At 42.9% G+C, this 27,809-nt stretch overlaps 3 protein-coding genes across 27 annotated transcripts in view; 2 read left to right on the top strand and 1 right to left on the bottom strand.

Moving 5' to 3' along the window:
- Positions 1–2,588, bottom strand: part of lrrk2 (leucine-rich repeat kinase 2) — a 37,754-nt gene extending 35,166 nt beyond the window's left edge. For 2 of the 4 annotated variants that reach the window (XM_040134094.1, XM_040134095.1), the window contains exon 1: positions 2,532–2,588. The gene's annotated coding sequence lies outside the window, so the exon portion shown is untranslated. Of the gene's footprint in view, positions 1–321; positions 455–2,531 lie in introns of those variants that run through there. The other 2 variants (XM_040134097.1, XM_040134096.1) reach the window with 2 other exon arrangements.
- Positions 42–17,527, top strand: LOC120793755 (proton myo-inositol cotransporter-like). Of its 20 annotated transcripts, none has more exons than XM_040134108.1 (12): positions 43–166; positions 1,793–1,898; positions 2,894–3,369; positions 4,232–4,391; positions 5,360–5,568; positions 5,736–5,844; positions 6,024–6,187; positions 6,578–6,692; positions 7,546–7,671; positions 8,040–8,158; positions 8,589–8,741; positions 10,369–14,914. In XM_040134108.1, exons 3-12 carry the CDS (start codon positions 2,922–2,924, stop codon positions 10,593–10,595), a joined length of 1,830 nt encoding a protein of 609 aa, XP_039990042.1. In that variant the 5' UTR covers positions 43–166; positions 1,793–1,898; positions 2,894–2,921; the 3' UTR covers positions 10,596–14,914. The 20 variants fall into 20 exon arrangements, 16 of the variants coding, with proteins under 16 accessions (XP_039990045.1, XP_039990042.1, XP_039990039.1 ...); XM_040134105.1 differs by having other exon boundaries at positions 1,739–1,898; XM_040134106.1 differs by lacking the exon at positions 43–166 and adding an exon at positions 1,176–1,266 and having other exon boundaries at positions 1,739–1,898; positions 2,897–3,369.
- A 1,550-nt stretch (positions 17,528–19,077) lies between these two features.
- The window catches only part of kif21a (kinesin family member 21A), a 58,298-nt gene continuing 49,566 nt past the window's right edge, over positions 19,078–27,809 (top strand). For all 3 annotated transcript variants that reach the window (XM_040132401.1, XM_040132400.1, XM_040132399.1), the window contains exon 1: positions 19,078–19,461. In XM_040132401.1, the coding sequence (XP_039988335.1) occupies positions 19,418–19,461 (44 nt within the window). In that variant the 5' untranslated portion in view covers positions 19,078–19,417. The remainder of the gene's footprint in view (positions 19,462–27,809) is intronic.

The following is a 27,809-nucleotide window of genomic DNA, read 5'->3' as shown; positions in this document are numbered from 1 at the left end:
AACTTCCCTCTTGTCGAGCAGGAAACTGGAAAAACACCGACACTGCGCAGCGCGGAGCGGAACCCGAGTTTGACGGTGGCTCATGGCACGAAAGGTGGTTTTTAAAACACGGATCAGACCGGCTGTGATTGACAGCCACGGCGTCAATAAGCTTCCTCTCGCCCCGGTCAGTTCTCGATTTTTTTTTTTTTTTACTGATTTATAAAAACACCGAGACAGATTTAGCGCCGGATTTCATTCAAAACTTTTCCCCGTTGTCATGTGTGTTTGCCAACCGCCCATCGTACGTCCCCCCGTAGAGCGAATATTAAAACATTTTACCCCTTCCTGTTGGGCTTTTCCAAATTCGGCATCAATCCAGTCCACGAAGCTGGGACCAGTGAAGCGAATCTCAGCTTTGTGTGTCTGTCGCCAACACCGCGTTTGTTTTTGTACTGCGCGTCTACGGCTGTAACTACGGTATTTACACCGTAAGCTTCGTAGACTGTGTCTGTGTGTGTGTGTGTGTGTGTGTGTGTGTGTGTGTGTGTGTGTGTGTGTGTAAACCGTGACTAGGAGTCAAAGGTCAGCATGGATGGCCGCTATTACATATACATGAGTCAATAGTAGTAGTAGTAGTAGTGACTCATGTATAGTAGCAATTCAACAGCACAAATAGTCGTAATATTACTACTACTACTACTAATAATAGTAGTAATATTACCATGAAATTTAGCCAGACTCTGTCGAGGGCTGCTCAGACCTGTGTATAGAGAAAAACCCCTGAAGGATAGTGACTGAAAACGGGTTTCTACTGAAGGCCTCAATCTAAATTAAAATCAACTCGACACTGAATGTCAGGTCGCGTTTCGTCTGCTCTGGCTTCACGTTGTGTTTGTGAAAGAAGCCCCGGAAACACCCTGATTGACAGACAAACAGCCCCAGTGTTCCCGATTAAACACGGAGGCGAATTATGCCCCTTGAATCCGGTTTATATCAGTCACTACGAAAAACGCGTCCCAGTGGCCGGCCCACAGCCGGCGCGGCCCTGTCTATCCGGAGCACCGCGAAATTCCCGCCGTTGGGCGAGGCCCGGGCAGGTAAACGCGGCCGTCCGACGCGGGAGGCGCGCGCAGGTGCGCAGGTGAGCTTTTCGTTGCTATGGCAATGTGGGCGTGCCCCGGCTTTCCCTGCGGCAAGGTATCGTATGATCCGGGTCCTTCCGACAGACTCCCCGTTTGTTAAGGACGCCAACCGCTGCGGTGTTTCCGAGTGAGCGTCTCACAGGTATAGTCCGAGTTATTTCGGCTTAGTTCAGACGAGGCTTTCGTGTAATGCCGACATCTTATATATTTTACGCGCCGGCGTGTATTTTATAGCTAACCTGTCAGCTAAAAAAAAAAAAATAGTTTTCCATATGTTACTTATAGCCGCATGATGAGTTCAAGAGAAAAAAAAAAAAATCAAGAAATGCCTGACTTGTTCGACAGATTCTCAAATATTAGAGTTGGCTTTTGAGTTATTATCACAGCAACCCAATAATATATATATATATATATATATATATATATATATATATATATATATATATATATATATATATATATATATATATATATATATATATATATATATATATATATATATATATATATGCCGAATTGACGAGAAGACCCAATTAATGTAAGGGTGTTGGTGTTAATATACATTAATGCTGTACCGATATGCGAGGAGTTACTAAAATGCTAAATTCTTAAAGGGAGTTCGGCGCTGGGTTCCTGTGACTACTGACATGTCTGCCGAGGCACTCCAGAGTTGCTGAGAGGGGACCTTGCGTGTTGGCTGTGTCAACAGTGAGACTGACCGAGAAAGGGGAAAGACGTCCGCCTATGTCGGAGGCTAGGTGAATCTGATTTGGAGTAAGTGAATTAAAATCATTTATATAACGATTAAATGGGGGAGAAAAAAAAAACAAAAAGAAGAATGGGATAAAACTTTGGTCAGGTATGCCGAATTGCCGAGAAGACACAATAAAAGGTATGAACTTTTAATATAGAAATATATATATATGATTTGCCGATAAACAACGATTTAAAAAACCGATAGATTAAAAAAAGAGAGGAAAAAAAGGGAGTTTGGCGCTGCGTTCTTAGAAACGGTGGAGTGCCAGTTAACTGCTAAAATAAATAAGTTGGATGCGCAAAATTCTCGAATAAAATGTTTTGATGCCTGTATGGATAAGACTAGTTATAGTAGATATAATAAATAAATAAATAAATGACATGATATGATATTAAAAGTTGTGGGACGACTTTTTTTTAAATTTTTGGCTAAAAATAATGCAGCGCGGCAGTCAGGTGACGTCGGGTAAACATGGCCGCACAGGGGACTAGAGCTGTTTCACAGTCTGTGGTAAACAATCGTCCGGAGTCAGTTTGAAAGCCGTTAACGTTCAGCGTTTAGGCAAAATTTCTCACATGGCACGGCACGACACGGCTCTGAAATCTGCCGTAGTACCCGAACCACTCGCTCCGTTAACCACGGGGACTTACCACGGGTCTTTAACGTTAGCTAAGTTATTAAGTAGAGCTGTTAGCAGTCTGCCGCTGAACACACACACACAGGTCGGAAATTTCATGTGGAGACGCTTTCGGGGACGTGGGGTGTTTTAAAGAATGCGGCGTCCCTATCGCCCTTTGATTGGATCCGCTTTCTTCCGCGGCTCCGCCGGTGTTCGAGGGGCGTCTCGTTAACTACAACTGTCTCCACCCACACCCAGACGTCACGTCCATCTCATAGAGTGTCAGCCGAACCCCAACCAGTGAAGGGGGCAACCGCCGCAAGAAGCCGCCGCTCGTTGTCTTTGAATTGACCCCCGGTGTAACCTTTAACTCCCGGTTTCCCCTATGTCCAGCAGCCACAATGAATACAGCTTGAAGCACATGAGCCACCTTATGGGCAGCAGGAGGGAGAAGGCAGCGGGCGACGGAGAGCGGAGTCTCACTGGGCCTTCACCCGGGGGCTCCGCCAGCGGTGGGGATCTCCTGGACCAAGATGCCTCCACACCGGGGTTCGTCTATGTTATGGCGTCTTTCTCTGCCCTGGGAGGACTTCTCTTCGGGTACGACACCGGGGTGGTCTCCGGGGCTATGCTGCTCCTGAAGAAGGAGATGAACCTGAACGCCCTCTGGCAGGAGCTGCTGGTTTCCAGTACTGTCGGGGCCGCGGCGCTCTCCGCCCTGAGCGGGGGCTCCCTGAACGGGTGGCTGGGGCGCAGGATTTGCATCCTTCTGTCCAGTTTCATCTTCAGCATCGGTGGCATCATCTTGAGTTTTGCCCCGGACAAGGTGGTCCTTCTTGTGGGCAGAATCACAGTTGGTTTGGGCATAGGTGAGTAGGTGTTTGGAAATTATGAAAAAAGGGCTGTTTTACTACACATAGTCTTTATCGATCCAGGTAAAGTGAGGTGATTATGCTCTCGATCGACGACACCTTGTTTCACATTGATACAGATCATTAATGCGGCCGCTGAGTAACTCAGAGGAGTCAACGGTCTTCCTCAAGACCACCGAGGCCTGGGTTTGGAACCCGGAATTCGTTTGTAGCATGGATTGTCGAGATGTGTTGAGTTCTGAAGTTCGGCATCAGCTCTTTGGTCAGACACTGAAGCTTGTTTACTTATTCTTTTATCAGATATTTCAAACTTCAGACTATATTTTAGGTTTAGGTTTTTTTAACGCTAGTCACATAGAGCAGTTTTGCATATTTTGGTAAATTAAAGATAAGGGTCAAATGTTTAAATTCCCCGTTTTAAGATATCAAAAAAGGTATTGTCTTGGTATCATTCAGGAGCTCTGGTATCGTGTTGGCACCCGTATTGAAAATTTTCAATCAGGGCACCCTTTCAGTTCACTTTTTTACGGTTTGCCCAGGGATTTGGAACACAGGCAACAAGCTTTCTTTTCTTGGTTTAGCAGATTACCACCCCCTGCTATTTTAACATGTTCATGAGCATATACCAAACTCACTCACCAGCAACTTCTCACCTCATCCCATCTGACCTGCTTCTTGACTTCTACTGTGAGGTTGCATTTGCCAGAGTGAAGAGTGAGACCTTGTGTTCGTGTAACAGAACCAAATAGGAACTGGCTGTCCCAAGATTTTCTTAACCAGGAGTCGGATATATGAAGTGTTTGGGAAATATTCCTGAGTGTGTCAGAATGAAACCCTTTATTTGGTTTTTCCCTCTCAGGCATTGCCTCGATGACAGTTCCTGTATACATCGCCGAAGTTTCCCCGCCTCACCTGAGAGGTCAGCTGGTCACTATAAACGCCCTCTTCATCACTGGTGGCCAGTTCATTGCCAGCGTGGTCGATGGAGCCTTCAGCTACCTGCGCCATGACGGCTGGAGGTGCACGTTTGTTCCACTTTTTTTTTCTTTTTCACTTCAGTTTTGTTGGTCGTATCTCTTTCCCCCGTTTTCCTTTTGGGGGAAACCAACAGACCATGTTGCCCAGTAAACAAATTGCAGCATTTAGCCCGTAAAGTTCTGCCTACATGCTTTGTACTGATGATGTCCTCCAACCTACACCCCACCAGCAGCACTTTAGGGATGTTGTGCCTACATCGCTCACTGACACTCGCTCTCGTATCATAAATTGAAACTGACCTACACAAAAAGTGGCTGATGCCGCATATTGGTTTTTGTTTTTTTTTTGTTTTTTTACATCAGCAAGGCCGATATTAGCTTATTCCAGATATATTGCCATCGACAAATGGTTAACAGAAATGTCAAAGATAATTCTATGGTCATTTAGACACAGTGTCATTGTTACATTGATGACACTGTGTCTCTATGTGTTACAAATGCCGGTACATATCATGGACACACATCTTCAATAACCAAATTCAAAGGATCCTTATCAAAAATGTTTCGATATGTTAAAAAAAACTAATATTGGCTGATATATAGTTATCAAACTCTCCTAATATCAAGTCACCACCAGTTTTGTGCACTCTAATGTTCGTTTGCTCACAACACCAGATGGCTTTAGTGCCTCGGGGGTAATTCTGACGCAGGGCAAGCAAACAAAGGATCACACATGGATTTGGTATTTAAAAAGGCAATACTGATCTTAAAAAAAATGCAGGGACTCAGATTTCAATGCTGTGGATCAGCTCTGGACATCCTCACTTGCGTGTTTTTTGCTTTCCCCAGTTCATGATTTAGGTTTGTATAATGATCATGCAGCCTTGAATCGCCTCCCTGGTAAGCAGGGACCCCTGAGAGTCTTCAGACCCTTACTTAAGAAACACCGGGGGGGTGGGCAGAAGTCTATTTTCTCCCCTTCACTCCTCCTCGTTCTCTCCATACTGTAGGTACATGTTGGGTCTGTCCATTCTTCCAGCAGTGCTGCAATTCGTCGGCTTCTTCTTCCTACCGGAAAGCCCTCGGTGGCTCCTCCAGAAGGGCCGAAGCCAGGAGGCCCATCAAGTTCTGAGCCAGATCAGAGAAGGCCAGGCCGTCGACGAGGAGTATGACGCCATCCGAACCAGCATCGAGGAAGAGGAGAAAGAGACGGGTGGAGGTGAAAAATTTCTGAAAAAAGAACACAAGCAGTGATAAATTGAGATTTATCTAGAAGTGACATAATCACGATTTGTGATTGGGAAAAAAAAAATTGATAGCTAAACATTAAAAAGAAATAAAAGAAATTTTAATATTAAAGAGTTTTGGTTGTTTGGTTGTTTGTAGGAGGCCTCGTTATTTTTCGGATCCTCAGCCACGGTCCGACTCGCAGGGCTCTCATCGTTGGCTGTGGCCTCCAGATGTTTCAGCAGCTGTCTGGGATAAACACCGTCATGTAGGTCATCTACTTATCTTGTAGTAGCTCCCACATAATTATCTCTCTTCTCCCGGAGCCGTTGTGTCCTGACCAGTGTACCTCGAAAAACCTGTTATGGCAGAGTTGTTGTGACTTGGTTGGGGGAGGGAAGTGTAAATTGATCTGGCTTTTCAGTGAACCTCTTTGCCCACGTCTAGGTACTATAGTGCAACCATTTTGCAGATGGCGGGTGTGCGGGACGATAAACAGGCAATCTGGTTAGCTGCTGCAACTTCTGCTACCAACTTTGTGTTCACCCTGGTTGGAGTCTGGCTTGTGGAGCGAGTGGGCCGCAGGAAGCTGACCCTGTGGAGTCTTTTAGGTTTGTAATTTAGATTGCCCTGCAGTGATTGATAGATAGTTGATTTAATTTGTGACAGCCTGGCAATTGATAGGATTTTGTATTTCTCAACTTTACAACTTTTGATTGTCTTTTTTATTTTTTTTTAGATTTTTAGCTCAATATTAGTTAATTATAAAATCCATAATAAAATAGAATAATTCTTGCTTGCAGTACATTACTGTGATATTTTGCCATGGTATTTAGTTATAGATTGTAGTCAAATGCACATAAAACGGACAGGGAAGATCAATAGGGATACACCGCCTCTATAGATTTTAGTTGTAGTCTTATGGTGAGGTCTCCGCAGGCTTTATTTATTCATAATAAATAGCAGAGCTTTATATAGTGTGCTGATTTTCTCTAATGCAGGTACTGGTCTGAGTCTGACTTTGTTGGCAGTTGGGTTCTTGCTGTCTGCCCAGAACTCTCCGCCCATCACCCTCCACCCGGTCGACTCTCAGAACTCGACCTGCATACGATATGGGTGAGAAATCATCAAGCAGCTACACTGCGGTCGCTTCATTCCACTCATGTTGTATTATACCGAAACATTAGTTTAAAGTCTTGTTCGCACAGGTAACCGGCATATGCAGGCAATGTGAGAGGCCACGTTCATCTTACGGTTTAAACGTTGGACGTAACTCCACTTTTCCTCCACAAGAAAATTTCTCCCCTTGCTATCACAATCACTCTCTCCGCCTACACATAACCCGGAGCTGAATACATCAAGTCCAGGCATCTTTTCGAGGAGCTGTTGTTGAAAGGCACTCTAGGAAGTGTAGGAAATCACAAAGGGTTCATCAGGGCATAACACTGGATCTCTCAAAAACTCCCTTAGTGCCTTTTAATATCAACAGCTTAGGAGCGGAAGAATATTTGAAGGGATGATTTTTATTTTTATTTTTTATAAAACTGACTTTAAATAGTTTACATTTTATAGTATCAGTGACTTGGTAAACTTCTCTGAATCCCCAATGGGAGTGTCAAAAAGTACATTTCTGTCCCCACCTGAGTCGTCTTTCTACTACGCAAATATGGGAAAATCCAAAGGGCTTTTTCAAGCTGCTCGTACGATCAAAACACATAAACAGCACTTAAATCCTTCTAAATTGAACTCCCGGAGGTTCACCAGTATTCACTTTAGTGACGATTTGACCAAAGATCCTTGAGTATTAATCCATGTCATTGTTCTTCCTGCCCTCTGTGGAGGTTGTTTTCAACTGTTTTTTATCAAAGGAGTTACGAGTGCTGACAGACCGGTATGTGTGCCTGTCTGTTGCTCAGTAAATAGTGCAACGGGCTGTGTGAGAGGTTTTACCATTACTTCTGTCCGTCAGGTCCTGTGAATTCTGCATGTTAGATCCGAACTGTGGATTTTGTTATCGTGAAAACAGAACCGAAGTGTACGACTCCTCCTGCATTCCTGTCAATCAAGCGTCCACAGATCGTGCTGCGTGGGGAAGGTGAGACACTGTCACAGGATAAGTTTACAGCCCAATCCCATTCGAGTGAATATCATAACTGCAGATAGATTGCTTTGTACATGAAATAGTATCAGAAATAGGAGTTGATGAAAGCAATGGCATGCAAATGCACTCACTTTCAGAATCTGTAAAGCCGAAGCTAAAGGAGGAACATCCTCGTTGTAATTTGAAAAGAGGATGCTGCTGTGTTTTCAAAATACTGCACACACAACTGCCTGCAAACCAGTTTCATTTTTGCTGCATTTTTTGCATTTTTGATAATTAAGATTGAATTGAAACATGCTCGTTGGCAAAACTTGAAGAGAAATGTGTGTTTCAATTTCATTCTTCTTTTGTTTTTAATCTAGATGTTCCAACCAGACAGAGGCAACGGACAGCCCAATTTGGGCCTACAACTACTGTCCCACACCCTACTCCTGGATCGTCCTGATGGGCCTTATTCTCTACCTAGCATTCTTTGCTCCAGGTGTGGAATGACTTTCCCGTTGTTTTTCGAACATCCCACATTTACAGTCGATTCAGAAATGGTTCAGATTCGCTTTTTGCACACTTTGTGTTGTAGATGTAATTTTAAATGAATAAAATTGCCATTTTTGCAAATCAATCTAAACTCAATAACCCACGATTACAAAGTGAAAACTTATTTTTAGGGATTTTTGCAAATTTACTAACAATCAACAACTGAAATCTCTGATTTACAACAGAGAAAGGGGCTGATTTACTGTAGCCTACACAGCACAAAAAATCTTCCTGCAAACAAATACCTAAACCAACAATTATGTGTATGATCATGAAGAATAACAAATAGCTAATGTATAGCTAGGTACCCGACATCAAGAAATGATGCATGCAATGCATATTATTAACAACGCTTCCTCTGAATGTCTGTGTGTTAGGTATGGGCCCAATGCCTTGGACAGTGAACTCAGAGATCTACCCACTCTGGGCCCGCAGCACCGGAAACGCCTGCTCAGCCGGGGTCAACTGGATCTTCAACGTACTGGTGTCTCTGACCTTCCTTCATGTCGCTGAGTTCCTGACATATTACGGTAAGACTATCAGGAGGTCAGATGATGTGAAATACGTCGGATCATAATCTGCACTTACATGTGAGGTGAGACCTTTTTAGTCCGAAAAGCTTGTTGAGTCTGGGAAATTCGCCTTGTTCTAGGACAAATGCTTTTTGCTGTTTTTTAAATTTTGTCCACATTCTATTTTCAACCACCTCTCCAAATGTGTTTAGGTCCTTAATGTATTTTTCCCATTTCAAACTCAGCTCTTCTTTTGTGGTTAGTGTTGAGATAAGTAAATATTTTTTCCCGGTTAATGTGTTTACTTTTTTTTCAGCTCTGTTATGTAATATATTTCCAATGTTTTTAAAAAATAGAGATTTAAGACTAAGTTGTCAGTGAAAGCATTTCATTCAACTTCAGAAGGAGTCTTTCGCTTTGGCTCGATCCTAAAATATTGTTGTTGTTTTTTTTTTTTTTTTTTTCTCCTTATATAATCAGGCACAGTCACTGTAAACCCCATCCAGTTTATAGCAACGGGACAGTGACAGGGGAGATGAGATGAACTTCAACTGAGTTTGGAGTTGAACTTCAACTCCATTCACACAGTGACTCTACCCAAATTTATTAATAAATAATAAGAAACCTCAAATGTCTTTACATTTAGCAAACGTTAGTAAACAAGCTTTGGAGAATCCTGTCATTTTCATCTATGAGTTAACATCGTGATTGGGCCACTGCATTTCAGTTTCAATCTTCAATTTTTATTTTCATGTTTAGATAGCAGATTGTCTGTCTGATATTTTTGAAAAATGAAAATCATTTCACCTTTAATTTCATTATAGTTGTCAGGGTTTTTCTTGGGAGAACAATTAAATATATTACAAATACATTTATATATAATATAAATGTATGTACAGTGGCCCCAAAAAGTATTTGGACACGAAAGCCACACTTAAAAATGTATGAATTTCATCATCAAATGTCAAAGCAAATGGCATTTATTTTAAAGGAGGATAACTCGAGCACACTCAATTCTCATTGATCGCTGAAGAATGACCTTTTCTCTGAGGTCACTTCACTTGTCTTTGCCATTTTTGCAGTCGCTTCTAACCAACCACTTCCAAGGTAATTTAATGTGGTTGTATAAAGTCAATTGCTCTTAGGTTCATGCTGGTGCCCCTTGCAGGGTAACCGCAGTTATAGCGCATCACATTTAAAGTTGACAATCAGAACTTGTCCAGAATTTTTTGTTACCATTTAGAGAGGTATGTTCATGCTTTCTCAAGTGACAACCTGATTTATTTATTTTAGTAGAAAATATTTGTTTTGAGTTGTGCTAAATGTGTTCCCCATGGAAGTTTGCTGATAATTTAAATAATACTTTTTGAGGCCACTGTATAGACATTGAGATTTAATGCATCTTTGTTTGTTTGTTTTATTTTGTCACACCCTGTATACACTAACAGCAAATTATTATTATTTATTTATTTATTTTTAATTTTAATTTTGGCCGTTTTTTATGCCTTTATTAGATAGTTAACGTGGAGATAGACAGGGCACACGGGAAAGAGTTTAGGGAAATTGATGAATGATTTTATTTTAGTATTGAAAGCCATAGCTCAGAACCTAATACGGAAAATGTCCATGTGACTCTCTCTACCAGGGGCGTTCTTTATGTACACAGGCCTGGTGGTGTTAGGTCTCCTCTTTGTCCAGGGGTGCCTCCCAGAGACCCAGGGCCTGCAGCTGGAGGACATCGAGAACTTGTTCACCGGTCAGCTTTGCTCCTGTGGAGCCCCCTCACCCAACGGCAGTCGCCACATCCAGTACATCCGGGTAAAAGGCAGCAACTACCTCCTCTCTGACAATGATGCCTCAGATGTAGAGTAGACTGGGAAGATTTCCTTTCTACTATGTCTTTTGGCTTCCCTGTCTTTTTGATTGAGGATTGGAAAGACTGCTGATGTGGGGAGGAAATGTAATCATGTTGCTCTCTGGTGGCTGCAATCAACCAGGGCAAAAAAGGTTTGCACTCTCAAGTGAATGACTATAACTGACACTTTCGCTTGCGCTGGCGACTCTTTCTAGGTCACCTCTGTTTTTTCTATCTGTCTTTGTTTCACATGGGACTTTTTCTGTTTTGCATTCTCCTCATTTCACATTGTTCCTTCATCATAAAAAGGAAAACTGAACCAAGGACTGGGGTGATTAGGGTTCATTTGAATAGTGTTGCTGAGATAAGGAAATATGCCAAGAAAGTCACAGTAAAGTCCAGACCAAGTATTTGGACAGTTACACATTTTTGTTTTGTTTTTCAGGCTCCTTGCTTCAGCACATTCAGTATAAATTAAAATATTCGATAAGCTTGGATTCTGTCTTCTAATATTTCGTCAAATTCATCAAAACTCATTGGATGACATTTCATCATTCAGCAGGACAGCGATCCTAAACATACAGCCAAAGGGGTTTCAGAGTAAAGAGGTGAAATATCTTTGGCCGAGTCAGTCACCTCAACTCAGTCCAACTGAACTGCATTCCACATGCTGAAGACCAGACTAAAGGCAGACAGACTGCAGAGCAAGCAAGAGAGGAAGATGGCTGCAGTGAGGGCCTGGGAGAGCATCGCCAGGGAAGATACAAAATGGCTGCTGATGTCTATTGGTCGAAGACTTCAGGCAGTCATTGACTGCAAAGGATTTTCCACAGTATAATAAATACAATGATTTTCTTTGACTTCATGTGTATCTATCCAATTACTTTTGAACCCCTTAATGTTGGGCACTCTGTGTTAAAAGGGCTATATCTCCCACAGTTATTTCTATACCCATATAAACCTACTCAAAGCTGAGACTTGGCGCATTATTTTATTTGAAGTTAAATATGCAGAAGCGCAGAACCTGAAGAACAAAAAAAAAAACAAAAAAAAATGTGTAACTGTACAAATACTTATGGTCTGGACAAAAAAACAAAAAAAACTCACAAAACTGAAAAGGATTATGGTACTCTTTTAAGGGAGTCTTGTTTTCAACAAACTGATAATCTGTATTTTAAGAACATGAATTTTGGGGAATGATTATTGTTTTCCCAGCAACTAGCATTTTAGAAACAAGTCTGATTTCAGAAACCAAGTGACATGGTCGCTGACTATTTCAAACAGTACAACTGATTTTTGCCTTATTTGGATATTGGTTCCAAATTGAAGATATATCACGATGTGGTCGGACACATCCTCAGTGATGTTCTTTAGGTCACTGGGTGTTTCGGTTCTTTCAACATCAATCACCCTTGCTCAGGCGACCCATCCAGGGTAGATCAGACCCTGGCTTGTGTCCTGGCAGCATTGGCCTACGGATCACTCCTTCTGATCCAAAGCCATCCGGAGGCCCTCCCTGCAGCATCCATGTTGGAATTGATGGCTTTACGTTTTTGCAGCCCCAGTGATGCCGAGTAGAGTGTAGATCTTGCACAGTGAGCTGCCAGCAAAGTTTCAATGGGCTCCAAGCGTGCCTTCCAGCCTCTCCTCCAGCACTGATCCAAAAGCTCCTGTCACTTGGACCGCTTCCGCTCATTTTCCTCTTCCGTACGGTCCTCCCAGGGAACTGTCAGCTCTATAAGGAGCACCTGCTTTGAAGAGGTTGATGATAACACCATGTTTGGCCTCAAAGAAGTTGTCATAACATGGTCCAGGAAATTAAGTTGCATCTCCAAGTCGACTTGCAGCTCCCAGTCTGAAGCACAGGTGAGCAGACCAGCTGCTGATCTGGGCTGTAACTGAGGCTGTTCGCCAGCCCTGACAAAGGCACTGTTCCTCTGGCCACAGAAATGGTTGTTGTTGACCACAGCTTTAGAGATGGCCCGTGCAACTGTCTTCAGCACTTGGTTGTGTTGCCAGAAGTAAGCCCTGGGGTCCTCCCCCAGGGCTGTTAGACAGCTGCTGAGGATGTGCTTGAGTGAACCTTTTCCGGGGCACAGAGGACATTGGGGAGAATCACTCTTGCCCCAGACGTGGAGATTTGCTCGGCTAGGTCAGCCATCATACACAGCTTGAACTATGAACTTGAGGCTCCGTTGAGGCTCTGCCTGCCAGATATCAGTCCAGGATATCTTCCCCTCCAGCGCACCCTCCCACTTAGTCCATGCTCCCTGCCATGGGCCTTATCATAGCAAAGTTATGAGATGACTCCCAAACCTGCCTGTCCAGTTGCCACCATGCCTGACAAAGCCCTGTGTCTCAGCCAAGACTGTCTCCAGGCCTTCCTGAGCTGTTGTCCACCATTTTTCCCCTCTTCAACAACATGGCCCTGGAATTGGCAGGTTTAAAACTCATCCGTGCCCTGGAGATGAGCGTTTTCATTCCCTGGATGATCCACCTACCAGCAGGCACCAGTGATGAGGTGACAGTGAGGTCATCCATAAAGGCTCTGATGGGGGTCTACCAAACGCCAGGCTTGGACAGAGGGCCTCTGCATGGCCAAAAGGGCTCTGAGGGGCCCTAGCTCTTGCTGTCTGTCAGGGTCGCTCAGAGCGTTGTGCAGGAAGTAATCTACTTCCTCCTTTGAGCAGGCTTCCCTGAGGGTATGTCTCCGGGGGTTGGTCTTTTGCTTTGTTGGGTTCTTCCTCACAGAATATGCAGGTTGGGCTACTACACTTTCCTGCCACGGTTGCTGTCTTTCCGAGCAGTCGACGCTCTCTCCAGTTGTCACCAATCCTCTTTTGGTGGTCACATGACCTGTTCCTGAGCATCACTGGCAGAGCCAGAAGCCTGCTGATCTGGGCTCTTATTGAGGCTGCTCACCAGCCCTGACAAAGGCAATGTTCCTCAAGCTTCTTGATGGTTGCTTGGATTGCTTGGAGGCTACAGTCAAAGACCGTGCCTAGGCTCTTGACTGGTATATATGTATATTCAGTAGAACTCTTTCAAAACACATTCCTCTTAAAGTCACTAATGTGGATTTTATCTTTTAATCTGTGCTGGTGTAAGTAAATCAGCTGACTGTGGGTTGCTGCTATTGTCTACACAGTGAGTGAGACTGCACTTTTTAAAAACCAAAAAGGTGTCTTTTAAGATTTTTATATGTCAGATTGTGAGAATGAGTTGCCTACAGGGGACCTATTATGCTTATTTCCAGCTCTATATTTTTAATCCTGGACTCCACTAGAGTAGCTTTTTGAATCACAGTTCAAAAAAGAAGTCCTTATTTATCCCAAAATATCGGAATTTAGCTTAGCACACTGTGGATATGGTCAAACAGTGCCAAAGCCAAAATAACTAAGTACTGCATTAATGTGCCAAATGCACTAAGAGCTTTCCTGCTATGCTACAAAACTGCTAAATATTCCTTTTTAATGTTCAATCTCATTTCCTTGTTTCTGCAGATCAGATAATTATGACCAGGCAGCCCTGAACAGCATAAGTGTTTACACTTTGATTATATGCCCATTTAGTGGTCCTGGTAGCATCTAAAAACCACAAGCTTTCTTATTAAAGGTTTTTTGATACAGTCTTGTTCTTATTACAATGCAAGCTAGAAATTGCCAATTCTGAGCAACTGGTCAGTGTTCCTTTTTAAATGTTTTATTAAGGGACAATTTTAATTTTGTTTGTATTATTATAGGATTATCACCAACGTCTGGTAAGGTTTGAAGTAGTTTTATGATGTGTGAAATGTGTGAAAGCTTTTTGGGAACAAAAGATGCTCAGTTTTCTAACTACATATCTCATGACTACAGATCCATAATCCTCTGACATAATGTCATATTTGCTGTGAAAACTCATTTGTAATATGATAGCAGTGACATCACCCAGCCACTATGCGTCTAATTGATTACCAGCCTCTGTGAGAAATCAAAAAAGGAAGTAGTGTCGCATTTTGTATGGGGAAAATGTGCAGTATAAATGTGGTGACAGATATTTTAAATACCGACACTGCCATTTTGTACAACGGACTCAATTTATCCTCAGGTGAACAAGAATATTCAAAGGGACGTTTGTAAGAAACCCACGGTTCCGGGTTGAAGGATGTTTGCGGGGCATAGATCCATTTTAACCTAATGACAAATGACTGGTGTGTCCATTTTGGTACTGTCATTCATATTTCTTACATGAAACGTTCATGCTGTATATAAAATTCCATGTCTCTTTGATCATGCTTGTTTTCTTTCGTATGATCTTTGGGAAATAAACAGACACATATTGGAGCAATGTGATCAGTAAAGTCAGTTAAGTTAATGTATATTATTGTGTGTACTTTAAGATAATCATTACCAAAGTTTAAAGGGTCAATTCACAAAAAATTAGACATAAGCCTTAGGGCTGCAATTTAAAATTATTTTCATGATCTATTAATCTGCAGATTATTTTCTTGATTTAATTAATTAATTATTTTGTCTGGGAAATGTCAGAAAGTAGCAAAAACTCCACATTATAATTTCCAAAGTCCAAGACAAGCGTATTCAAATGACTTGTTTACGGACCGGCAGTCCAAAACACCAAAGATATTAAGTTTACTATCCAACATGACAAAGAAAAGCCTCAAATCTGCAGATGTTAGAATCTAGAACCGGCAAACGCTTGGCGTGTTTGCTTGGAAAATGACAGAAGTTATTCATCTTTTCAGCTCTTAAAAATCTGGCCCTGCTAAAAGTTTCGGTTTTATTTGTGCAGGCTTTAAGATAGATTTCTGCCACCGCCCCAATACAATGGAGGCGAGTGGAATTTCATTTGTTGTGCAAGACCTGGGCCAACACATTCAACACATTATCAACTCACAAACTGATAACTTACTCAAGCTGGGATGGTATTTGGGACCACAAGGAGACCCTGAGTCACACAGCACAGGTTAGCAGTAAATGTTGGAAGAAACATTGTTAATAGTCCTATAATTTGGGTTAATTTCTGTTTTGTGGCGCAGAGTGAAGTTAAACTAGTTTGGACGTAAATATTCAAACAGTTTTTCCGCAGGTTCTCAGGTAGTGCAGCCACCACGGAAATCTTTGGCCTGCCTTCACTTTAATATGCCCTGACATGTGTCCAGTCATTAGTGAGCTTGTATTTTGCCAAGCCTTCCCGTCCTGGTAATTTGATAGGCCTGTAAAAGGACTACTGTGTTCATGCCATCATTGCCCATCAGGAAGTGGTAGGGCGGGGGTGCTGGAGGCTTTTACACAAACCAAACTCTAAATAAGCGGCTTCAGGGAAATGATTTCTGGCTTGCTCTGCTCAGTTGCCTTTGGCTGTTGCTTATTGTTAGGGTTACTGAGTCACGTCCAGCAGTTTTGTCGTGGTGGATGTCAAGTTACGTTCAGATTAGACTGAGAATGAAATGCATCAGCTAATTTAAGGGAATTTCTGTGTAGAGCAACAATATACACTCCCTGGCCACTTTATTACATACACCTATACAATCTAATGCAATCTAGTACAACAGCTCTGCCACATATTCTTCCTTTACAAAGTTTATTATGGTTCCCTTTTTGTTAAAACTTTCCAGGAGATATTAATCCAACTGTATGTTTATTACCGAGGTCGTAGCTAGTGGCAGTGCGTTGCACTGAAATGTGTTTCTCATATTCTTGATCCCTCGTGTGTGAATGCGATGGACCAAAACATTAGAAATACCTCTCAAAATAACGCGGTCCACTTCAACACCACTGCAGACTACAATTTCCGTGATGAACATATAATTAAATTAATACCTCTCTGACCGTGTCAATCCAAAGTGAACGTTATTTTCTCTGTAAAGGTAGAATTTATGGTTGAGCTGTTGAGTTGGATGGCATTAGATTTTGCAGGTGTACCTGGTAAAGTGGCCGCTGAGTGTGCTTGTGCTGTGTGTAATCAAAAAGATATTCTGTGTCAAAAATTTTGTTTTTTTAAAAATTCAACCAGGGCCAAAGCACCTTCCTGTGAAGTGAACAACTAGAGGGTCTGCAGAGAGAGACGATCAAGAGAAGATCAGAGAATTGCCTTGGGAGGAGAGATAGATGAAAGTTAGATATATAGGAATATAAATCCTCTCATGAATGCTATGCATTAAGAACATAACACAGGAGAGTGCAGTGCTGTTACTTGTATTTGTATTTGAGTTGATGTACCCCTGTACGCCACCAGGTGGGGCTCACTGCTTTTGTCTTCCAACTGGTTTTTCCCTTTGCAGTGCAAACGTTTTTCGTCGTTTTTGGGAAGAGCAGAAAACAGAATAACTGAATAACCGCAACTACAGAGGATTTCATCGTAGTGGAAGCTAAAAGAGAAAAAGAACGGACGCAACTTTTGGGCTACCAAGGATATTTATTGCTTGATGTTCTAATAAAATTGGGGCTGTGGTCTAAAAATCTATGTTTCCCTGCTATTAGCCCTTAGTTTTCCCTCCAAAATGCATCATGCATCATGTCGCGTTTAATTGTGTTTTGTGCGACAGTTCAGCTACGACTCTTTGATGACCCAGATTTTAAAAACAAAACAAACAACAACAACTCTGGTAGAGAGGTCACTATGGTCCTGAATATGTTCCGGCTGAAAAATCACCGTGCTCTGCCATCTCTGGCCATCTCTCTCTCTCTCTCTGCGTCATTTGAGTCACTAGTATATATTTTTCTTTTATTCGTAAAGCTATTTCAGACAAACCTCCGCCATGTCTTCGCAAACTTATTTCACCAAGTTCCTCCGATCCTGAATTTCAGATCGCAAGACACCCATCAGCTGCGTGTCCCCAGCGTTCGGACAGAGTTGGGAAAGGAAGCGTTCCTGTTTGTCCGTTCATGTCTCTGTATGTCTGTTTTTAGCTTATTTTAACTTTCTTGATAACAAATGTTTTTTTTTTTGGTGTCCTTTTCTGTTCTTAGCACAATTGACCTCTCAAACATTGTCATTTTAGCCTTGTCTTTACTTTGTTGCATTTGTCCAGTTGTAACTAACGCCGCCGTTACTGGCCAGGTCTCCCTTGGAAAAAGGAGGTCGCTGACCTCGGTGGGGTTTTTACCTGGTTAAATAAAGGTTACACAAATGAAGTATTGTGTAACCTGTATTGTTTTGCAATTCATAAGTGTAGGCAGTGGTAACGACCAGAGGCTAATTCTGGCATGTTCCTAATGCTTCTAGTTGTTCGACCCGGCAACGCTGGAGGGGAGGTCATCACACGGACGCCTTCTAGATTAGGTGGCTTGTGGCATACAAAATAAATAAATCAAAATCTTCATCGGCTCAGTTCGCAAAAAGAGCAGCTAACATCAACATCCTTGTTGTAAGAAGACCTTGGAGGGGTCATACTGATCCTAAAACACTTCTTTTATATGACCCTCGCTTCAGATAAGGAAAATACTAATAACTACTACCTCAAGTACATTTTCCTGATTATACTTGAATACTTTAACATTTTCAATACAGGGCTATTACTTGTAAGAGTATTTCTGCAACCGACGATTAATATAACTATCAATTATTCTGCCATTTGTTTGTTTACTGAGAAATCGTTTTGTCTACCAAACGCCACAAAATGGTGAACAGCGCCCCAAGGTTACATCTTCAAACGGTGGGTTTGGTTTGTCCGAGCAACGGTTCAAAATTCAAAGATTCTCAGTTTGCTGTTGTGTGTGTGTGTGACCAAGAAAAGCATCGAGTCCTCATATTTAAAGAAACATTTATTTTGATTTACTTAGGTACAGAAAAATACTTGACATTCTGGCTTAAAGGAAGAATAAAAGGTTTTAATTAATGACATAATTAATCAAATATTTTGAGGTGTGAAACTACGGTTTCACCTGCATCACGTGAATTATTCTCCTTGAACATTTACAGAATAAAAGTCTGGTTGTTGTCACCACCCTCTCTTACACGGTGTGCGTAGCACCCTTGTCATGACGTCATCTCGCAGCCGGTGCCCCGGTGAGGGGCGTGGCTTGCTGACGCATTGCGGCTCCCTCTCCGTCCCCGGTGCGTAAACGAAGCGGGGAGAGAGAGAGACGGAGGGAGAGAGAGGGAGAGAGAAAGAGAGAGAGAGAGAAGGGGAGAGAGAGAGAGAGGGAGAGAGAGAGAGAGGGAGGGAGAGGGAGAGAGTTAGAGAGAGAGAGAGGGAGGGAGAGGGAGAGAGTTAGAGAGACAGAGAGAGAGGGAGGGAGAGAGAGAGAGAGAGAGGGAGAGAGAGAGAGGGAGGGAGAGGGAGAGAGAGAGAGGGAGAGGGAGAGAGAGAGAAGGGGAGAGAGAGAGAGAGAGGGAGGGAGAGAGAGAGAGAGAGTTAGAGAGACAGAGAGAAGGGGAGAGAGAGAGACACAGAGAACGGGAGAGAGAGAGAGAGCGCAGGCGCGTGTGCGTGCGCGCGGCAATGGATCACTCAGCGTCAGGAGCGGCAGCGGCGTGAGCGGCATTGGTGGCGGCGGCGGCGGCGGCAGTGTGCATATGGGCTGGAGCCGGGGGCTGAAGCATCCGGGCCGAACTGCGCAGAGATGCGGTGCAACTAAACGCGACATGCGGACACACCGCCCCGCTTCCCACCGGGTATCATGGTCAAAACAACGTTGAGATAATTATTATTTTTTTTTTGCGTGTGTTTGTTTTGAAATGGCGGCGCTGAAGGCGAGGTGAGCAGCTCCGTTGCTCGGGGGGAGTGCGCACTTTTTTTTTTTCCCCCCTCTCTCGCTGTTTTGCCGGGGCAACTAGCAAACACAGATAAATCCGCTTTTTGTTCTCTTTCCTACCGATTATTGTATGAGGAGCCATGACGACGGGGCAGGATGAAAGCTCAGTCCGTGTGGCACTGAGGTAAGTCACCAACATTTCCCCTTTAGCTCGTTGTCATCAGCTGGTAAATGCGTATCTGTGCCTCAATTACCCGGAGCCACCTGTCTGTCGGTGCCGCGGGCCTAGCGGCCACCGACAGGTCAACGGCAGCATCTGCTAACACACACACACACACACACACTGTATCTATAAATTATCAGCCTCGTTTCATTTTAGCAAGGTGACCCAGTTCATGCCGGGCACCTCCTGATGCTGCAACCGGCTTTTGAGGACACGTTTGTCGGTCTGTTTGTGGTTCACCCCCCCGGCCAGGGTTCACAGTCTCCCAAAGTGTGATGCACAGTATGTTGTTTCCCGTGTGTCTGCAAAAAATACAAAGCATCTCACACACACACACACACACACATGGGCTGGTTTCTCCACACCGGCATGCATTGGGAGGGACGATAACCCATTGTAACGGCTGAGCTCTGAGAGAATGGCAGACAGGGAGGGTGGGAGAGAATGAGAGAGAGAGACAATCGGCCTGTTTTTCTCCCAAAAGCCTGGCCTCAAAGCCTCCTGCAGGGAGACGGCTAATCGATGAAAGAAGAGCTTCACTGACAGCCAGCTTTCAAGGGGAGAGGACAGTGGACCGCTCAGTGCAGCTCCTGTAGCACCGTCAAGTGGTGCTCTTTTGTTGGCAGACCTTTCAGTGGACAGCCCAGTCATGGCTCTCAGTGGTTCAAGCCTGTTAACGGTGTTTTTGTTTCTCTCTCCCCCCCCGCCCCCCTTCAGCTAAGAGACACTTAATGTGTGCTATTGTGCCGAAGGAGGCCGCTCCCACCCAACTGGTGAGGTGGCACAGTGTCGGTGGCATAATGGGGAACAGGTCTCTCTGTATCTCTCACTCGAGGCCCTTCAGAGACCTTTTGATCATTATAAAAACTGCTGAAAACCGGCTGAATTGTTGCATGCGTCTCTGTGTCTTTCCTCTATATACACACACGTGTGCTTTCCATCTTGTCAACTCTGGCATTTGCTATTCTGTTCCCCGATACTCACCCTCACGTGCACTTGTTCACAAAAGTGCATCATCATTGTGTGTGAGGAGCATGTTTGTCCAGAGCTTCCTGATTCCATTTCCCGTTTTGGAAGGGTCGTGGAATTTTTTTTAGTATTGTTCGAAAGGTAGCCAAACATAGTTGACTAGTTCACAGAAAAGCTTTTATTGCAGGAAAATTATAAATTGTGGAAAAATATGATCGGAAAATGCCAAATATTTGTGTCAGACCCTGATGATCAAAGAGCGAGGGCTTCTTTCCTTCTTTCCAGAGTTGCCATTTTGTGCCAAGATTCAACAGTCACACGGGGACAAATCGATAATAAGAGGCCGAGATATCAGGTTTGATGCTGTCAGTGTCAAACCTGATGTCTTGGCCTCTTTTAGTTTGTTTTGAGAGAGGGGCAAAAGTCACCCTAGGAAGGACAGGATGGCCAGGCCTGACTGAAGCACAGGAAAACATACAGAAGGTTGAGGGGAGAGTGAGTAAACCAAAGTGAACCTACAACACTTCTGATTGATTACAGAACAGTACCCGGAGCGACCTGCACTCTGCGAATCGCCGATATCAATTACCAGTGTGACCGGTGTAACAGACTATCTTGAGTGTGGATTTAAAGAGTGCCACGTCCCCCCCGAGGGGCCTGTAATGCGGTCCGGTGTCTCCACCCACGTAGAGACCAGCAGAGGATCTGCCTGCGCCTTTCTGTTTGTCCATCTGGAGATGCGCAGTTTTTCGGAAAGAACACTCTGCTGCTGGCACTGAGTACCCAGAGAAGTAACAACACCTGTCCTGATGTAATGCTATACGATACAGTTGCCCTGCAGTGTGGTGTTTTAACTCAATTCTGTGCTACAACGTGTAGTTGTTGTGGCACTGGACTGGTACTTAGAACACACTCTCTTGCCAGTAGGGCTGCAACTAAAGATTGTTTTCGCTATCGATGAATCTGTCAGTTATGTTCTCAGTTAGTCGTTTGGTCTATAAAATGTCAGAAAATGGTAAGAAACGTCTGTCACAGTTTCCTGAAGCGAAATGGAGACTTCTTCACATGTCTTCAAATTCAAATGAAACCAGGAAGTATTCACATATCAGAAGCTGAAACCAGAGAATATTTCATTTTTTACTTTTAAAAAATGTCTCAAAGTGATGAATCAGTCATCAAAACAGGTGTCGATTCATTTTCTGTCAATCGACTGATTGTTGCAGCTCTACTTGCCATTTTACTTGGCGCACACAGCTAAAACTAAAGCAGTCTAATACAACAGCACTGCAGTAAATCCTCCCTTCATGAAGGCTATAATGTCCAGCTTTTACTGATGCTGTGATGATGTGTTGATTCAGGTGTGTGATCATTATGGAGGATGTAGTTTGTGGTGCTGTTGAGCTGTATTGTGTTCTGTTATTCATCCTACCCTCATTGAAACGGGTTGGACAAAACAGATATAAACACCTGTGTTTTATTGAAGAAAAAAAAAATGGACAGCATTCATCCAGTGAGAGGGGGTATTTCTTGTTCTGATTCCAGGAACTAAAATTACAGCCCCGATATTAGCACACTCAATTTCACTTTGTCCTTATGTAAAACCAGTTTGTTCTAAAACATACCCAGAAAAGCAGAGTCGGTCTTTCTCGGTAAAACACGCCGGGTCATTTTAGGCTTTAGACATTCTGCTGGTAATCTACAATTTTGAAGCATTCGGGATATAATGATGCCTGTGAGACCAGTGTTGTAATTAGCACACTGGGGTTTACACATTTTTTTTTTTTTTTTTTCCCCTCCTCTGTGACACCCAGCCCCAGTGATGGTTTTGCAGTCGCGTGTTTTTAACTGCTACCAACTGGCAAAATAGTTTCGTCAAGACTGTTGACAAGTCTCACCTTGCACGTGTACAACCACTTCAAATTGGGTGTGACAGTTCATTCTCTCAGCTACTTAAATTCCAGCTCCCAGATATTTGGGTACGCTCACTCCTCACCTCGCAGGAGTTGCTGTGTTTCAACAAAAAGCCTGAAATGTACATGTAGTGGAAAAAGTGTTGCGCTTATCTTATAGCCCAACGATTCTAATGTGCAGTTAAAGCCATGATGCCTGATCCTAGATCGCTTATTTCCTTTTAAAGAGGGTTGCTTTGAGGACTGAGGGGTCCGGTTGAGGTTGTTTTAATCGGTTTAAGACCCCAGCTTATCTCAACAGAGGCCATCCTGTTCTTTCAAACTTCCTCAGAGGAGCAAAACGCTAAAAAACATTTGCTCTTAACGTGCGTTTGTGTCGATGGCATGTTTTTAACCAATGCACAGAGACGTTGAGCATTGTTGGTGCGATGAGAAAGAATTACACAGTGCACCGCCCTTTCTGCAGTGTATAGATTGTACTCTAGTCCAATTATTTGCACAGTGCGGGACGTCACAATAGCTTGTCTTAAATGGTGGGTGTACATTGAGGGGAAGGGCTTAGCTGTAACTGGGGACTTGTTGAACCTGCCCGCTGGGGCGATTACTGCAATACAACGAGCATGAGGCAGCGGCTATCATTTATTTTCAAGGCGGTAACAGATGCACAGTACGGATCAAAGCAAGAGGGAGTGACTTATAAACTATGTTTGTATCTGCTGTGACAACTTGGTGTGCTGCAGTTTGGTTGCTATTGCCAATCTCATTAACCGTTATATAACATGAAGCAGCCCACAAAATCAAAAGACATATCTCATCGAGGAAATTCAGTATCTTCTTCCGTTTTCCCCTGTGAGGACTTGTCGATTTTGATGCTCGGTTGAAGGGCATAACGGTGACGATAATGAAATTAAATAGGTCCCTAAGCCTCTTAAGGCTTAAGTTACAGGCGTACTTTAATGTAATGACGTGGAGGCATGCAGCAACTGGTATAAGTTGCTAAGTTTAAGCCCCAGGTTGTAGCTCACGAGCCAACTGCAGAGACAGGGTTAACTGTGGTAGAAAAAGCTTGTTAAAATGAGCTGCGCGATTAGAGCAGATATCTACCATTACTTAAAGACCAGAACAGGCTTTAACTCAGCTGACGAGAGACAACAGCTGACAATAGCCGTGGGGGTTTACAGTGCAAACAGAGGCAAGGGGGCCTCTCAACTGAGAGGATAAGTGAGGTGCAGAATGGAAAACTGCTAACATGGTGAAATAGACATAATTGCCCTCAAAAATATTGAATTGTGACTGTTTTAAGCAGTCACGAGGAGCAGGTTTTAGCTAGAAAGCCTACATATAGCCATAACTTGTGTATTTTGAATGGTAAATTAAGAAAAAGCATCCTACACTTAAGAAAAGTTTGTTTTATTTTTTTTATTTATATAAAAAAGCTTAGATTTTGAGTACAAAACTTGAAGTTTTGTCAGGATATCTGTCCAAAAGTGGACACTTGGAGTGCAAAGACGTGGAAATTTAACAGAATACTTATTCGGGTACAAGTTACCAGTAACATGGGCAGGGCCAGTAGAGGACTGGCAGAGGACCAGTGGGAGCCCAGATATGGTACGTTTAGATGCGTGTTCATCACCCATGACAGCACCATGCAAACACAAAAGCACCGGCGGGGTCTAAAGCCTCTCCAGACCTTGTGCTTTGTTCACACGCACTGAGCCAAGTCAGTCTGTCAGGAGTTAGCCGCTGACCCGTGGTCCTGTGAATCTGTGTGTGTGTGTGTGTGTGTGTGTGTGTGTGTGTGTGTGTGTGTGTGTGTGTGTGTGTGTGTGTGTGTGTGTGTGTGTGTGTGTGTGTGTGTTCGTACATAAGTGTGCGCTGGTCTCTAGCTGTTCTCTCTTTCCTCCCATTGTTCTAACTGTTAGACCGGTGTAATATTTATACCAATCTGTGCCATTACAGTTTCACACTTTCTCACAGGGAGCTTCTTTAAGATAATTACCGTGTTAAACACCTGCTGATGGTATGAGGCAGGAATGCGTATTCTGCCAGTCCATATGAAACACTATACACACAATAACGGTTTCATGTAGTTACAAAAACAGTCTGAACGGAGCAGGCATGTGTCCCTGTATCACTGCATATAACCCAGGGGTTTTCCCAGAACTGCTGGATAGGGCAGTGATGGTTATTTCAAAAAACATTTATTTGCAGCATTACCGTGGATCCTACACTTGCAGCTGAATGCGTATCAACCACCCTATGTTGGTGTTATTTTGCAGGTGGAATGATGATAGGGTATGACTGTCTATTATTTTAGGAGAGTCCTTCAACTATAGTAAAGCTGAAACCAGAACTAATCAACAAATACTCTGATAATCAGTTAATAGTTTAAGTTGTTTTTCAAGCATTACCTGGTTTCAGCTTCTCAATTGGGAGGATTTGCTGTTTTTCTTTGTCTTGTTCAATTGCAAATGGAATCAATTTTGGTTTCGTATTGTCTGTGAGACAAAACAAGCAATTTGAAGACCACGCCCTGGGCTTTGGGAAAATGGGAGAGGCATTATTTTTCCAATTCCTGATATTTTATAGACGATTAAATGATTAATCCATTTTAATAAGAGAAAATTATCATAAGATAATAATAATATCAATCTTTATATATCACCTTTCAAAACAATGTTACTTGTACTTGACAAAGGAAAAACAAAATAAAAAAAAATCCACACCACCATTAAATATAGATTCAAAATAAAAGAACAGTTAATAAAATAGAACAAAATACCCCCTAAAAAAAACAACAATAAAACAAGTTAAAAACAGGAACATTAATAAAATTTATAAAACACAATGGACCTGGAAAAATAAAACTTTGGACTACCTGATGATACAAATAACCTGCATATATAAACTGCAGGTGGTAAGAAAGTTGAGCATGAAGGCAAAGATGATGCAGTTCTTCAAAATATTTTACTGTTGTTGAATAATTATTGAGAGATTACTGTATTACAGGTGTTTCTGGGTGCAGTATAGCGATGGAGGGGGATCAGGTGCAATAGTCAGTATTGAAAAAAAGAAATAAACAGCAGGAGTTCAGGGTTGTTTTATGTGGACTGACAACCTCAAACTGCAAAATCATCTTTCAAAATGTCATTGATTCAGTTAAAATCTTCTCCACCGCCACCAGGGAGTCTGGGTCATTCTTTGTTGCTTCGTCCGGAGCGATGACTGTTGGCTCTGACCTGTGTTGTTTCCGTCCCGCTCTGCATCCTCATGCTATGATCTTCATTCTTTTATTAGAGAAAACGGCCTGAAGGGAGCTCCCATCACGCCCGTATTACTTCTCTGCACATGCTGCTTGTCTTTTTAAGCGTTAGCCAAAGTGTGAAAGCGCTAGCCAAGTGACACAGACGGAAGCTATGAATAACACCTACTCCTGCCTGCTGAACTGCAGGCCTGCTTTGAATAGACTCGGCTCGTTACGATGTAACATAGCTGACCTTACATCACCTGTATTTTATGGCCCAACAAGCAGGGCACTCAGGCTGCCAGCCAGTATGACTTCATCGAGTTGCTGTTAAAGTTGCTCATTGTAATAGACAATTATGCTCTCTGTGTGCCTTTGCAAGTATCCAGAGCTTGAAGTGATGTCTTCGGTTTGCTTGTTTTGTCCAACCATCAGTCCGAAGTCCAAACATATTCAATTTGCAATGATAATAAAAAAGGAAACAAAAAAAAAGGCAGCGAATCGTCACATTCGAGGAGTTAGGACCAGTGAACGTTTTGAATTTTGCTTGATAAACGACTTCAGTGATTCATTGATTATCCACTTTGCCGGTTGACTTTCTGTTAAACAGCTGATTAGTTCATTTAAGATTTCAGTAGATTCAGCCCTAATTTTCTGCATTTCCAAACTTAAGAGCGTCTGGAGCTAAAACAATTTGTCAGTTAGCCGATGGTCAGAGAATTAATCTGCAACAATCTTGATAATAGATCAGTTTTTTAAGTCAATTATCAAGCAAAGATGCCCAACATTCTCTGGTACCAGCTTCTCAAACGTGAAGAGTGGCTGTTTTGATTTTTGTTTTTTGTGTGTGTGTGTTTTGTATTGTAAATTTGAATATATTTGGGGTTTTAGACTGTGAGACAAAGCAGTCAGTTTGACGTCATCACCTGGGGACACGGGCAACTTTCTATAGACTAAAGGATAATCAAAATAATAATCAAAAGGCTATTTCATAATGAATATAACTGTTAGTTGCCGCCCTGGAATAATTCAAAGAAAGTAAAGGAAAGTTCTGTAGCAGGACTAAAGACCAATTATCAGATATTCACATTATCTTTGGTAACTGACTTGACTGTCATGGTGACAGGCTGCGCTGTAAGTGGAATCCAGATACAGTCCATTTCCAGTGTTTAGCCTTCGTGACCTCTTTCTAGACAGAAGGCTCTTCCATTCCAAGACGATACTAAGCATAGCCTACACTTAAACTCAGCTTCGCCCCAAAATAGATCCCTGACTGGCCACAGCATTGCTGGAAGACCTCAGTTATCTATATCGCAACCACTTAGGAGTCAGCGCATTTCTGCCAGACGCATCTGCACCGGCGCAGGGAGCCTTCAACTGCGGAGCTGCGCGCACCACACGTGGACATGTTAGATGACAACGAATGGATTTCCTCCCTCCACTTCCTCCTTCTCTCCCATCATGTAGCAAAGCTGGTCATGCAAAATGGATTGGATGTAATTATAGAGTAGCTTACATGTACACCACACCCACTGCAAATATGTTGTTGACTCTGCTGCTGGCATTTTACACTTTACCCCTTTTTTTTTTGTGTGTGTCATTTTCTTCCTCCTTGCTTTAGTTTCCAGTCAAGACTATGACACAACTCTGCATCACGTTGGCCTTTTCCCTCACTGTGCAGACCTGTCCAGTTAAGGGCTCAGCTAAAACGAACGAGGTCTAAATGTGAAATTGGTGCCACAAATAGGACGTGGATGTAACTTAACTTCTATCATCAAACTGCCAGCAGAACGTCACAAATAGGCCTCGGACAGTCACAAATAGATCTGTTTGCATAGTGAGCCGCCACCTTATTTATGTCAAGAGGGCTGTGTCTGCAGTTTTAATGGGAACGGAGGCGATTTCTCCATCGACGGAGCCGGTCGTCTTCATGAATCGGGCTGTACCTGTCTGTCCGTTAAACGTGATGCTTGAGGTTTCGTCCGTAATGTATCAGACATCACTGGGTTGACTTGGATGATGAACGTGTTGAAAAAGTATTATGGTTTATTAAAAAGTTCTGATTGGCCTATCGAAGGTGGCAACGTTAGTACTCCACCATCTCAGATAGGGCAGCGACCAACGTTCATTATTGATTAAACCGTCAATTATTTTTACAATTATTCATTTAGTCTATAAAATGTGAG

The sequence above is a fragment of the Xiphias gladius genome, chromosome 8 (genome assembly GCF_016859285.1).
Source record: "Xiphias gladius isolate SHS-SW01 ecotype Sanya breed wild chromosome 8, ASM1685928v1, whole genome shotgun sequence".
NCBI lineage: Eukaryota > Metazoa > Chordata > Actinopteri > Istiophoriformes > Xiphiidae > Xiphias > Xiphias gladius.
Note: the sequence above shows the minus strand (reverse complement) of the source record. Positions and strands in the feature narration are given on the sequence as shown.